This window comes from Mytilus edulis, chromosome 13 (assembly GCF_963676685.1).
Source record: "Mytilus edulis chromosome 13, xbMytEdul2.2, whole genome shotgun sequence".
NCBI classification, from domain to species: Eukaryota; Metazoa; Mollusca; class Bivalvia; order Mytilida; family Mytilidae; genus Mytilus; species Mytilus edulis.
In genome coordinates this window covers 19089201-19104082 of record NC_092356.1, presented here as the reverse complement: position 1 = coordinate 19104082, position 14882 = coordinate 19089201, and the positions used below count along the sequence as shown (strand labels likewise).

The following is a 14882-nucleotide window of genomic DNA, read 5'->3' as shown; positions in this document are numbered from 1 at the left end:
TATGGGCTTTGCTCATTGTTGAAAGCCCTATAGTGACCTAAAGTTGTTAATTTCTGTGTCATTTCGTCTCTGGTAGGGAGTTGTCTCATTGGCAATCATACCACATCTTCTTATCTGTATTATTTAGGAAATGAAAACTTTAATTATAGACAAAGTATCCCTTCAAACACTTCTTCATGTTTGTTTAACAAATGGTGTAACTGGTTTTTAATAATGTCCTTGTAATTATTGCATGAAGGAATACGACTTGATCAAAAACATTTTATTGTATTCAGAATGATCATAATGATACAATTTAAACCAAGTGCAAATCATCTTTCTCAACTAGAATAGATATCAAATTATCATTGTACAAAACTGCTTATACTTACTTTATCGAAAGATTTAAAGAGCAATAACACGTAGGGTTAACATTAAAAGCTATGTCAAACAGACATGTATAACTTACAATCTACAAATACACTCAAATATTTAAATGAGATATAATACATGGTCTAATGACCAAGTCACAATGGATTGATATGAAAATATAAAAAGTATTAAAAAATACATAAAAGACAAATCTGTAAACAATTTCATAAATACCTTGCATACCTTAATGAGAAAAATGCTATCGTTCTTTTAGGTTTATGAAGGCATTGATACTATGTCTTTAAAAAATTTAACTGAAAAAAAAAATCTAAGTTAAAAAAAAACCTAAAACAAACAATAATAGCAGGTACACAATTATAATATCTAAATAAAAGAGGGGTTCTTAACAAAATTTAAAACTAAAAAAAGGTGACGACATAGTTTTAAGATATGATTCTTTTTTTGTGATGATTTTAAACTGTTATATTTTGTTAAAAAAAACTATTTTCAATTACTATGATCTTGAACGTAAGTCTAGTTACGAAAAGTAATACATTGGGCCTTCCTTTTATAATTACTGACTATGTGTCGAGGAAAATTAGTAGTCCCTTATATTACTAGTTGATTTATCATCACGAAACTGCTTTTTGGCACAACTTTAGTCTCTTATTAATAACTATGGACTTGACCTTTGATGTGGATTACAGTATAATTAAAAATCGGTCAGTCTTCCCATTTGTAAAGACAATATATCTAAGGATGGTTACTTTCAAATATATATATATGAAATAATTGATTTTATATCCAGTAACCACTTACTGATAAAATTGCAATTTATTTTCAATATTTTTGACATTGTCACCAAACATATAGATGGTTTTTCTCTTATTGTTTGTGATCATAATTTTAATAAAGGTTGCAATATCATATGTAGTATATGATTTAGCATGACGAATCCCTTTTCTGCATTTTCTGTCTATTGTTATTATCTACGCCTTGACCTTAAATGCCATGATCTCAAAATGATGATTATGTGACCATATAATCCAAGAAAGGGTGCAATCCTTTTTGATAATTAAATTTAGCATCCGGAAACCTTTTTGTTGCACATTTTGAGTAACAATGAGATGCTCCTCAAATGTATGAACCCTTAAATCATCATGGTCCATCGTTTTATTATTTGTGAAAATTTACATAAGTATGGGTACTACTCCTAAGCAGTATTTTCTGCATATATAAGTATTTCAGAAATTATCACTTTGAACATGGTATATCTGTACATCCTGGAAAGAACGAATCTACAGTTGCTGTCTGAACTAAGAAGAAAAATCTTTTAAATAATGCTTTATTTATAAAGCTTGGCTCTGAATTAACCATCATTATTTTGTTTTACCATTTCAAGGAAATAATTTGGGCAAACAAACCCAGATATGACAGTTTATAATTTTGGGTCAATTCAAGAGACAAATTTATTTTGGATTCATAATTCAAAAATAATAAAAATCAAACGTTACCTAAATTGTAAAGTAAAAAGTCATGTTGCAACATTTAACTCAAGAAACAAATCAGTATAATTGGTTAAATCTATTTAAAATGTGCTTCATATTTCTACATATGAAATTGATTCTATCTGAATGTTTACAAATCAAAATAGCAATGTTAATATACCCATGCATTATGGCAATTTGTTTTGGGGAGTAAAGAAAATTACCTACTCTGACACATTTATTATAATTTGCTCCATTTGCCAATAATACTTTGACTATATCTATATTACCCTCAAGACAAGCTACATAAATAGGAGACCCAAGACCTGTACACTTATTAATATCTGCCTTGTTGTTAAGTAACATCTCCACTATACATAAACGATTAAATTGACAGGCAATAAACAGGGGCGATGATCCATCATCTGTAAACTTATTAATGTCTGCCTTGTTGTTCAATAGCAGCTTTACAACATCTTTATATCCTTCCTGGCAAGCGATAAACAGAGGAGATGTATCATCATTCCTACACTTATTCGTGTCTGCTTTATTTTGTAGTAACAACTTTACTATATCGTAATATCCCTCCTGACACGCCATGAAAAGGGGAGATGTCCCATCCGAAGCACACTTATTTGTGTCTGCATTGTTATTTAGTAACAACTTTACTATATCTACATGATTCCTCTGACAAGCTATAAACAGGGCAAATGCTCCGTCGTTCCTATACTTATTCATGTCTGCTTTTTTGTCAAGTAACAGCTCAACTATATCCTTATGTCCTTCCTGACAGGCAATATAAAAGGGAGATGTGTTATCCTTCAAACAAATGTTAGGGTCTGCCTTGTTGTCCAGTAACAGCTTTACTACACCTAAATGATTTTTCATACAAGCTATAAACAGATATGATGCGCCATCATGCCTACACTTATTAATATCTGTCTCCTTTTCAAGAAAAAGTTTAACTACATCTTTATATCCATTCGTGCAAGCAAGAAACATTGGAGATGTTCCATCATTCCTACACTTATCAATGTCTGCCTTGTTGTTTAGTAACAGCCCAACTATATCTGAAAATCCTTCTTGACAAGCAATATGCAATGGAGATATTTCATCATTCGTACATTTATTAATGTCTGCCTTGTTGTCCAGTAAAAGCTGTACTATACGTTTATTTCCCTCCTGACAAGCAATACCCAATGGCGATAACCCATTACCATTACACTTATTAATGCTTGCTTTTTTGTCCAGTAACAACTTAACAATATCAATATGATTCTTTGCACAAGCAATAAAAAAAGGAGATACATCATCTTTCGTAAAATTGTTTATGTTTGCCTGATTTTCCAGCAACAGCTTCACTATATCTTTATTTCCGTCACGACAAGCAATGACCAATGGGGAAAAAATATACTCGTGAAACTTATTTACGCTTGCTTTTTTGTTCAATAACAACTTAACAATATTAACATTATTCTTTGCACAAGCAATAAAAAGGGGAGATGCTACATTTCTCGTTAAACTATTTATGTCTGCATTTTCGCACAATAACAACTTGACAACATCTACATGGTTCTTCTCACAAGCAACAAACAAAGGTGAAACGTCATTTTTCATACACTTGTTAATGTCTGCCTTGGCATCTAACAACAGCTTAACTATATCTTTATATCCTACTTGACAAGCAATAAAAAGGGGAGATGTTTCATCATTTACACACCTGTTAATGTTTGCCTTGTTGTCGAGTAACAGCTTTACTATGTCTACATGACCCTCCTGACAAGCAATGAACAGGGGAGATGTTCCATTATGCGAACACTTATTAATGTTAGCATTGCTCTTAATTAACAGCTTTACTATATCTACATGATTTGTCTGACAGGCAATAAACAAGGGAGATGTTTCATCATTCCTACACTTATAAATGTCTGCCTTGTTGTTAATTAATAACTTCACAATATCTGTATTTCCTTCTTGACATGCAATATGCAAGGGAGATTGTTCCTCGTCGGTAAACGTATTAATGGCTGCTTTATTGTCAAGTAGTAGCTTTACTATGTCTACATGATTATCCTGACAAGCAATAAACAAGGGAGACGTGTCATCATTCATACACTTATTGATGTCCGCTTTTTTGTCAATTAACAGTTTTACTATATCTATATGATTAATTTGACAAGCCATAAACAGGGGGGATGTTCCAGTATCATTGTACTTATCGATCACGGCTTTATTATCCAGTAAAATTTTGACTATATCTGTATAACCCTCCTGACAAGCAATAAATAAAGGAGATATGCCATCATTCATACACTTATTGATGTCCGCCTTGTTGGCAAGTAACAGTTGGACTGTATCTACATGGTTATTTTGACAACCAATAAACAGGGGAGATTGTCCATCAATTGTACACTTATTAATGTCTGCCTTGTTGTGAAGTAATATGTCTACTATGTCTACATGATTATTCAGACTAGCAACAAATAGAGGAGATTGTTCATCATCTGTAGACTTATTGATGACTGCCTTGTTGGCAAGTAATAGCTTAACTACATCAACATGATTCTTCTGACAGGCAATAATTAGGGGAGATGTTTCATCAATCAAACACTTGTTGACGTCTGCTTTGTTGTCAATTAAAAGCTTAACGATATCAATATGATTGTTCTGACAAGCGGTTAAAAGTGAAGATGATTGATCATGTCTACACTTATTAACGTCTGCCTTTCTTTTCAATAACAGCTTAACTGCTTCAGTATGACCACCCTGTGTTGATAAATGTAGAGGACTAACATTATTAATATCGCAAATGTTGATATTATCACACAGTTGTAAACTCCACTCAATTAATGGAATGTCGCCAATAGAGCAACAGTGAAAAAGAGGAGTGTCTTTGTAAAAGATATCACAGGTTTGTGCTAGTTGTATCTGATAAAATTTGTCAAGTTTTTTCAAATCAGACAGGAATCTCTGTCTAAACCTTCCGTTTTCCATGTTTTTGTTATTAAATACACGCGTAACTTCACCTTTTGACCAGTCATTTATCATTCTCTGTATATACATTTCATGATGTTCAGAAGGAACAATAGTGATGAACTGGTCGTTGTCTTCACTTTCTAATAAAAATCGTTCCATTATAAATGTACTGTGTGCATTTTTAATTAAACACTGAATCATCGCCTTTCCAAAATAATGCGATAAAAAGTCAAAAAGTTTATCGTGTACAGTTTTGTATAAACCATTATCTTTCTTAATGAATGTATGTTCAAGTGAATCAAGTTCATCCAATAAGGTTAATCTTGATGTTCCTTTATTTAGTTTGCATGCCTCTAATGTGTTCTCTATAATAGTTCTTGTCTCTGAATTTATGTCTTCTGTCAATACTTTCTCCACAATCATATTATTGAACATGACACACAATGCCAAGGCACAGTATTTACCATGTTCATTGGTTTTTAGTTGTTCTATTTCTTCTTCGTACACTGAAAATGGATTTTGAAAGAAATCTGAAATATTAACTACAGGATTATCATGATATAATTTGCACAAAAGGGGGAAAAAATCACATATGTCGCTATATTTGATAATATCTGCAGCTTCAGTTTCCAGATACATCTCTGCAATCAATTGCTTTTCTGTTTTTGACAAGCTCAAGTCTTTTGATAACAAGTTACAAACGTGTGTTTTGAAAATCGATAAAGATTCAAACTTTCCATCTTTGAACACTTGTAATCGACAGGCAACAATTATTTTTGTGAGTTTATTCTGTATCAGTTCTTTAATACGTTTCATGACTGATTCCCAGCTTTGTAGGTCAGAATGGTTTAAAGAATATGTACCACAGAAGTCATCAATAACAAACAACGTCTTCTGATTTGGATCATAAAACTTAAGAATGTCCTGTGGATTGGTTACCAGTAGTATATTGTACCCGTCATCTGCCATTTTGAAAACCACATGTTGAAGGGTTGCTGTCTTCCCAGCACCAGAACAAGCTGTAATAGTAACACAACTATTTACCCGGACACATTCTAAAACTTGTTTTGAAGCTCTTGTTTCTACAAAATTAACATGTGTCTTCCGCCATTTATCCAATGTCTGATTAATTTGTACTGAAATATAAAAACAATTGTTTGAATGAGATAAGTACCAAAGAATAATACTGAGTAAGTTCATCAATACCCAACAACAATAACTGATTAATAAAGCTCATTTCTAATATGACGTGCTTGTTTCGCTTTGTAAAAAATATCGTGACAAAATTCTCGATATATCTACAACTGATGACTTAGCGCAGACTCCGAGATAAACATAATAATGGCTGTTAAAATATACCTCCCGCATAAATCCACATGTATCGTAACCTATGTGGAAATGCTATGTCGATTCCGCTGTGCTAAAAATTATAATTAAAAAACCTACAGAACCTTGATTTTAATTCTGAGGCATATCAAAAAGAATTAGAAATCAGAAAAATGTACAAATCAAAAAAGGTTAAAATTTCGCGAAATTCCAGTAATGTTTCTCGCGCATTAACGTCATTTCAAGACATGACGTCATACGAATAAAAACGACAAAGCTGAAGGTTGTTTGTGTTTACCTTCTAAATTCCGATTATATCATGTATATTGCATTAAAATAAAAGTTTGAGGTAGATTTCACTCTTTTCTAATCTTTTTATTAATATTATTCACTCTTTTACTGATTTCAAGAAGTCAACATGGCGGCTCCTTCGTTACGAAATGTCAACAGTAAATTTGACGGTAGCTTACGAGAAAAATATTTAAATTGAAAATGGTAAATGTTGGGTTTGAGAATTGAAAGAATCAATTTTTTCTAGCGTTTTTTTTAAGAAATGATTCATGCAAGCTACAGATTTATAAGATTTTTTGTACATTTATCTAACAGTGGGTAAAATAGAACAGTGACAAACACGGCATACCCACTTACGCTTCTGTTTTTATGACAGTATTTGTCCTATTTGGATCGATTGTCTTCATTGGCTTTGCTTGACACAAGGCGGTGGTTTACGAAGCGTAGAAAACAAAATAACTGTAAATATAAGAATTTTTTTTAAAGAACTGTTACCAAGATATAATGTTTTGCACAAAAGGAATCAACCCATAATCTTTTTTAAGAAATCAGAAGCATGCGCGTTCGGCGCTCTTTTATCTTAAACGCCCCTCCCCACTTTTCCGTGTTATGGATTTTTATAATAAAAATGCAAGCATCAGAATATCAAATACTTTTCGATAATTTAGTTTACGTGAAAATGAATTTTTACAAAAGATAAGGTCCAAATGCAAGCATTGCAGGAAAAATGTCAAGGTTTTAGTGTTAATCATGTTAATTTTTGTCATCGAAATGTCAAGTGTTTTGATAGGGGTTGTTCGTCTTTTTCATATTTCGTACTTAGCATCTCATTGCGTGTACAGTGTTATAATTCATTATATTACAGTTTTTATTATTCGGACTAAAAAGAAGACATGTACCTCTTGAATGGTAATCATTGCCAAGAAAATATCAACTTGATTGAATAGTTTAAATTGTGTTAAGAAGTTCATAGTGACTTATCTTTAGTGTGAATAAAATTATGATAATAATTTCAAGAAACTGCAAATGTTTATATTAGCAGCAGCAACGGGAATAAATACAGTTCATAAATGGTGGGATATTTAGGAAAGAATTTTAAACTCTTATAAGTAATCTGGAATTGATATTTACTCAAGGGGGAAACTTGTAAAATATTGTAACAGTGGAAATCAAATATCAATTACTAACAGTGGTAATCAAGAATAGGCATATGAATAATATTATAAGACTTATTTTTTCTTGATTTTTGGTTGAAATCTGTTTCATAATTGTCCTGTTTTTCGAGAGGCATAAATATTTTTTTTCATATTTATTCTCTCCGGAAACATCAAATCTTGTCAATCACAAATGTAAGACTTTTTATATGCATGTCAAAAACGTATGGAATTGTTAAAAAATTGAAGACAACACTTTTAATAATTTCTTGCATCCGAAGCGCTTTTCTGGATTTACCTGCATCAATAGATTTAATAGATATAGCTGACAGCTTTAAAAACGAGGAATCAGTGAATTCAATTCAAGCCTGTTTATAGTGTATGACCCTAACAAATTGCCATGTTTGGTAACAAGACTATAAACATGTTTTCCATGTCTTTGAGACATACAAATGTACATAATATCTTCATCTGATGAATATTGTTTTTCTAACATTTTTGTTTACATCTCGAAATGGAAGTATTTCAAACTTCATTATAAAAATATTTATTTTTGATATGATTTGGATCTAAAGAATGGAGAAAGTATGGAAACAAATTTGAAGTTTTTACAATTTGTAAAAGAATCAGAATAAATCTGGGATAAGTAAGAAATGCAAGTACAAAACAAGGTACAAAAACGGCAGATATGTGTAATTCCTACACATATCTGCCGTCAATTTGTAAACTATATTATTGTTTTGTGAATATAATTATAAGCTGTAAATTAATCGTACAATATTTTTTAGCATTTTGATTATTAATTTTCCTGTCAAAATAAGATTCTATCGACCTGCAAAGAATGTAATATTTGCCACTAGATACCAGAGCCTAAACCAATCAATTTCTTACTCGTTCAATGTGTGTTTTTCTTCTCTCATCTTCAAACGCTCAAATTATATTTGGTTTTTTTAAATTTGATATAATTTGTCTACACTCTTCAGTAATTACAGAAGCACTATAAAATAAACATTGACTAAGTTTCACAAAGAAATTATTAGAGCTTTTTTTGTCTTCTACTGTTTAATAAGTTTTTTGAAATTTCTTCTATTTTTCTCGGTCCGATATTTAACATGTTAACTTTTCCCTCAAATATATGAAGTTACATTTGTGTGTTAGTTTGCTCTTGATTTAAAACAAATATATGCCTGAGCCATTTTCTACAGTTTGTCTGATGAAAAATGCTCACTTAGATTATTAAAAGTTTAAATTAAGGCTTGTTGACTTTCTTTTTAAAAGAAATCTATAACCAAATTTTCTCACACATTCACTGAATTTAATCATTACTAGCAATGTGCGTACGATTGTTCCGATATTCTGTCCTTACCTCTTATATTCCAAGGTACCGTTGTTTGGTCTAAATGTTTAGTTCTTAGCTCTTTACATTCTTTTTCCATAGTTGGTCCACCTAGCCTTTTTACAGCCTTTATAAAGATAAAAAACAAAGGGTCATATTCAAATATATAGGCTGGTAAAGCCAAACTATAATACATCCTTAAGGTGATATCCAACACCTTGACTAAAATTATTTTGGCTCGTTTAATTTTCATAAAATTTTGACACAATATTAACTTTGACACTTTGATATTTTTTTTTAAAAATAAAAAAAAATGGAACCAATCACTTTCTCGAAAAAATTGGTTGGATATATAGCAGTTTGACAAACACTAATTTTGATCATTGAGAAGCTTAATATTTCTTTAACAATACATCGTGATTAAAACGTTTAGCTGATTTTACAGAGTTGTCTCCCTGTAGTGATAGGTACCACCTTAAGCATATAGGAATATTTTAATTAAACATGATTGTTTCAAATCCATCACATACACGATTGAGTGAATGACGTGTGCAAAATTGCTACAATCCTGATACATTTAGTTGAACCTTTAAAAGTATTAGCCACAGTGAAAGCCAATATTTCATACACGTTTCATGATAAGATATCAAATCATTTTTTTCAGATAGCTTTGTACTTATGGACATGTAAGATGGAATACGCTTATTCAATATACCATGTATAATTGAAAATACATTTTATTATACTATTCGTTTGGCATTTGCTTAGGGAACTTCTTCAGAGTTCTGTATTTTTGTTAATTTACTTTTTTTTTATAATTTGTTTCATATTTTGAAACTTATACATTTCATTATTAGCCGATTATCGGATACAAAAGGTGAAAAATTATATTCTTACCCCAGTGATATCCTCCAAAGCCTTGGTAAAGAACGCAGAGTTGATCCTTCCATCTTTAGTATGTGACATCTCGTTCCTGTAGTGCTTTATTCTTGCCACGTCAGCTGTGGTTGTGGTATCTGTACTGGATGGTAGTTGGTCGTATCCACATGTAGGTGGAGGTAGTTTAGTCAGACGTCTTATCAATACTACCATCAATGTGATATCAAAAGTTGTAGAGTTGGGGAGACCTAAAAATATTTTTGAACAAAATCATCCAATGTTTGTTTCATTACCATGATAAGCAAAACCAATAAATATATATCTCAATTTAAAAATCAATAGAAACAAAATAAATTCTTTTGGTGAATTTGAGACATTTGATGAAAATCAATGCCTTTCATATAAATATCTCTTAGTTCTGACACTTAAAAAGAGAAACTTTATATAAGATTCCTTAAGATTGAATGAATATTGTCCCTTGATCGCAACAGAGAAGAATTCAAAAAAGTTGAAGACATCGATAACTGACCTCTGTTTTGGCAATATCTAACATTGCGAGGTAAACTTACAGGTTTTCTATAGATTTTTATATCGCTTATAAAAAGACATTGTTGCTTACACATTGTTGTCAATATAATAGAATTGTTTTTGACTGTCATACAAGTGCGAGGTTAAGCTAGTTATACAAGCAGATTTATTCAACAAAGTCAGAAAAATTACAGTTGTTTTTCATTCAGTTGATGTGTTTGACCTTTTTGTTTTGTCATTTGAAAAAGGACATTCTTGTTTGAATTTTTCTTAAATTTCGGTAATATTTTGAACATTACTTCTTGAAATTACTTAAATTTCGATAATAATTTGTTATTTGGCTCTTTTTACATTTAAAAAATACATATCAGAAGCAAAATTACAACTCTGCTTGACAATCGCCTATGAAAAAAATTTGCATCTATTAGCAGCAGCATTATTCGAAGAATATACATGTATAGTCGAACTTGAATGTGTAATTTGCTTAATTGAGAAAAAAATGCATTAAAAGGGAACATTATAAATAATCTAAAACCCCCACTCATGTTTTAAGAAACTAAGCGTAATAATTCTTTTTAAGTCAGTAACAAAACTTAAAAATAAGACTCCCTTGTAGTATATAATTGGGACTATTTACACCACTGGGTCGATGCCACTGCTGGTGGACGTTTCGTCCCCGAGGGTATCACCAGCCCAGTAGTCAGCACTTCGATGTTGACATGAATATCAATTATATGGTCGTTTTTATAAATTTTCTGTTTACAAAACCTCGAATTTTTCGAAAAACTAAGGATTTTCTTATCCCAGGAGTAGATTACCTTAGCTGTATTTGGCACAATTTTTTGGAATTTTGGATCCTCAATGCTCTTCAACTTTGTATTGATTTGGCTTTTTTATTATTTTGATCTGAGCGTCACTGATGAGTCTTATGTAGACGAAACGCGCGTCTGGCGTATAAAATTATAATCCTGGTACTTTTGATAACTATTTACACCACTGGGTCGATGCCACTGCTGGTGGACGTTTCGTCCCCGAGGGTATCACCAGCCCAGTAGTCAGCACTTCGGTGTTGACATGAATATCAATTATATGGTCGTTTTTATAAATTTTCTGTTTACAAAACCTCGAATTTTTCGAAAAACTAAGGATTTTCTTATCCCAGGAGTAGATTACCTTAGCTGTATTTGGCACAACTTTTTGGAATTTTGGATCCTCAATGCTCTTCAACTTTGTATTGATTTGGCTTTTTAACTATTTTGATCTGAGCGTCACTGATGAGTCTTATGTAGACGAAACGCGCGTCTGGCGTATACAATTATAATCCTGGTACTTTTGATAACTATTTACACCACTGGGTCGATGCCACTGCTGGTGGACGTTTCGTCCCCGAGGGTATCACCAGCCCAGTAGTCAGCACTTCGGTGTTGACATGAATATCAATTATATGGTCGTTTTTATAAATTTTCTGTTTACAAAACCTCGAATTTTTCGAAAAACTAAGGATTTTCTTATCCCAGGAGTAGATTACCTTAGCTGTATTTGGCACAACTTTTTGGAATTTTGGATCCTCAATGCTCTTCAACTTTGTATTGATTTGGCTTTTTAACTATTTTGATCTGAGCGTCACTGATGAGTCTTATGTAGACGAAACGCGCGTCTGGCGTATACAATTATTATAATCCTGGTACTTTTGATAACTATTTACACCACTGGGTCGATGCCACTGCTGGTGGACGTTTCGTCCCCGAGGGTATCACCAGCCCAGTAGTCAGCACTTCGGTGTTGACATGAATATCAATTATATGGTCGTTTTTATAAATTTTCTGTTTACAAAACCTCGAATTTTTCGAAAAACTAAGGATTTTCTTATCCCAGGAGTAGATTACCTTAGCTGTATTTGGCACAACTTTTTGGAATTTTGGATTCTCAATGCTCTTCAACTTTGTATTGATTTGGCTTTTTAACTATTTTGATCTGAGCGTCACTGATGAGTCTTATGTAGACGAAAAGCGCGTCTGGCGTATAAAATTATAATCCTGGTACTTTTGATAACTATTTACGTGCTTTTAATGGTCCTTTGACAGTTTTGACAGTTTTCACTTTTTAATTCTTTAAACTACACTTTCCCTCAATCTTATCAACCGAAAGATTTTTCGATCTAGTCAAACGATCGTTCTGTAAATCAGCATTAAAGTTGTTAAACAGTTTGTAGGTATTCATATGAGCACCAATGGCGCCCTTTTAATGATTTTTGCTTGAACTGTTACGAATCACAGTTTATGAGTAAAGATCGATCTAAACTGCATGTGACTTATAAATTCTACAACACTAACCGTTATCTTGATCTTAATATCTTCGCTAAATAATCAAGAATTTTCTAAATTGACTGCCGAAATTTACCGGGAATTTATCTATGAATTCTATGGCTTACCTTCAAAGCCGAGCTTCAAATGTAATACGAAACTACACATTTTAAGGTGGCGTGAAGCAGATGTAGATACACAAAAATTCCAAAGATACAATCTTAGAATCCTTCATCTTGCAATAGTATTAAAACATTTATTTTTCATTCACTTTACACCAGTATTCCCCATTCCAAGACAATTGAAAGACTTGGTCCTGCTTTGTTTCATAAATAAAGAATTGCCAAAGTACATACATTTGTACAAGTATCGTGTCTGAGGGAAAGATACATTGTACTTGTTACAAATCACTCTGATTCAATTAAAAAATTATATGAAACTGACATTATCAAGATGCTTGATTTCCTGATTGAAAACGTAATTTGTTACGTTTGGAGGACGTGTTTTTAACAAACAATCAATATTCCCATGGACACAAACTGTGCTCTAGTTTCTGTCGATCTCTTTCCTTTTTACATATGTATATATGAGGCTGACTTCATACAGGAACTTCTTAGGAAGAAAAAACTTGGCAGTATCCTGTAACGTTACTTTCCGCTACATATAGATGATGTTCATTCACTAAATAATTCAAAATTTGATGACTATGTTAAACACATCTATCCAATCCGACTTGAGATAAGGGATACAACAGATAGTTAAGTCTGCCTAATATATTTACTTACAACTAGAAACGTCAATAAGGGTCACCAGCCCAGTAATCAGCCTTTCCGTGTGGAAATGAATTATCCTTTTATGGTCATAATTATAAATTAACTGTTTACCAAAATTTTGAAATACAAAGGCTTTTCTACCTCAGGAATAAATTACCCTAGCTCTTCAACTTCGTACTCTATTTGGCCCTTTAATTTTTTTTGTATTCATCGTCACTGATCATTCTTTTGTAGACGACACGCGCGTCCAGTGCAAATACAAATTTCAATCCTGGTATCTATAATGAGTTTATTGAAAACATAATTTCAAATAAAAGAGATGATTTCAGCTTCCCAATTAAGAACGTTCTAAGTCTATGTAGCAACATAACAGCAGCATTTGCATATATAGTATATATCTCCCAGATGATAAGATGTTCCAAGGCGTAGATTTTCTATCATGATTTCCTTGATAGAGTGTTGCTGCACACATGGAAGCTATTAAAACAAGAGTTCCAAATGGTAAAGATCATTCCATCGTAAGTTTTACGGACGGCATAATGATTTGGTTGACCGTTATGGAAAATCCGTTTCACTAATGATAGTAGCAGATATGTTTCTGGTGTCGTTACTACAATTCCGTCCACTTTTGTTGAATGTGACCTACCGATTTAGACTTATTACCGGGTTTGTACTAACATGCGCACCTCGACGGTGGTCACATGTAGAGCAGGATCTGATTACTCTTCCGGAGCTTCTGAGAGCTTTGCCAGTTTTTCGTGGGTTCGTGTTGCTCGGTCTTCAGTTTTCTATGTTATGTGTTGTGTGCTATTGTTTGTTTGTCTGTTTTTATTTTTTATATTTTTTTAGTCATTAGATGTTGTTTACCGAGCCTGGAAATATAGAAACGATCCTGATAACTTTATTCTTATAGGTTACCGATTGAACACTGTAAACAGATCATTTTATTATTTACATTGGTTTTAATATTGAATTTGTTATCAGTAAATAAAATCAAACTAAATGTTTTTGTTCTCCACATATGCGCTTTCAAGGCTCTAAAATAACTACGATATCTGTATTTTGGCATTGCACAATTTCATGCTTTTCCCTGACCGTTTATGAAGTCTTTACACTAAATCAAATGGATGTTGGATGTGTTCTGATTAACAGTGTAGTCTTAGATACATGTTTTTTTCTTAGTTGTATTTTCGTTAAACTAGCTGGTTTGGTCATAAACTGTGATTCATAAAAGTACAATAACAAGTCTGCTTTTTTCAGGGGAATATGGATTGCCTATAGGAATAACTACAACATGTTGATAAACTTTGTTCCTGAAACGTACATAAATAGTATCAAGAAGAAAGTTAATATCTTCAATCATCTCATCACACCATCAAAAAGTATATCTAGCATATTTACCTTCATCATTAGAGCAGATGGTTTTTAGTGAGTTGCAGAAAATATATCTGCATTCAGATTATCATTTTATTAAATAG

The 14882-nt window shown here is 32.2% G+C and overlaps 1 protein-coding gene across 1 annotated transcript; it reads right to left on the bottom strand.

Annotated features, from left to right (window-relative positions):
* Positions 1–314: 314 nt before the first annotated feature.
* LOC139502044 (ankyrin-3-like) lies at positions 315–10031 on the bottom strand. Its single transcript, XM_071291365.1, has 3 exons — positions 9819–10031; positions 8952–9048; positions 315–5950 (listed from the first exon to the last, which is right to left on the bottom strand). Exons 1-3 carry the CDS (start codon positions 10011–10013, stop codon positions 1917–1919), a joined length of 4326 nt encoding a protein of 1441 aa, XP_071147466.1. The 5' UTR covers positions 10014–10031; the 3' UTR covers positions 315–1916.
* Positions 10032–14882: the final 4851 nt, after the last annotated feature.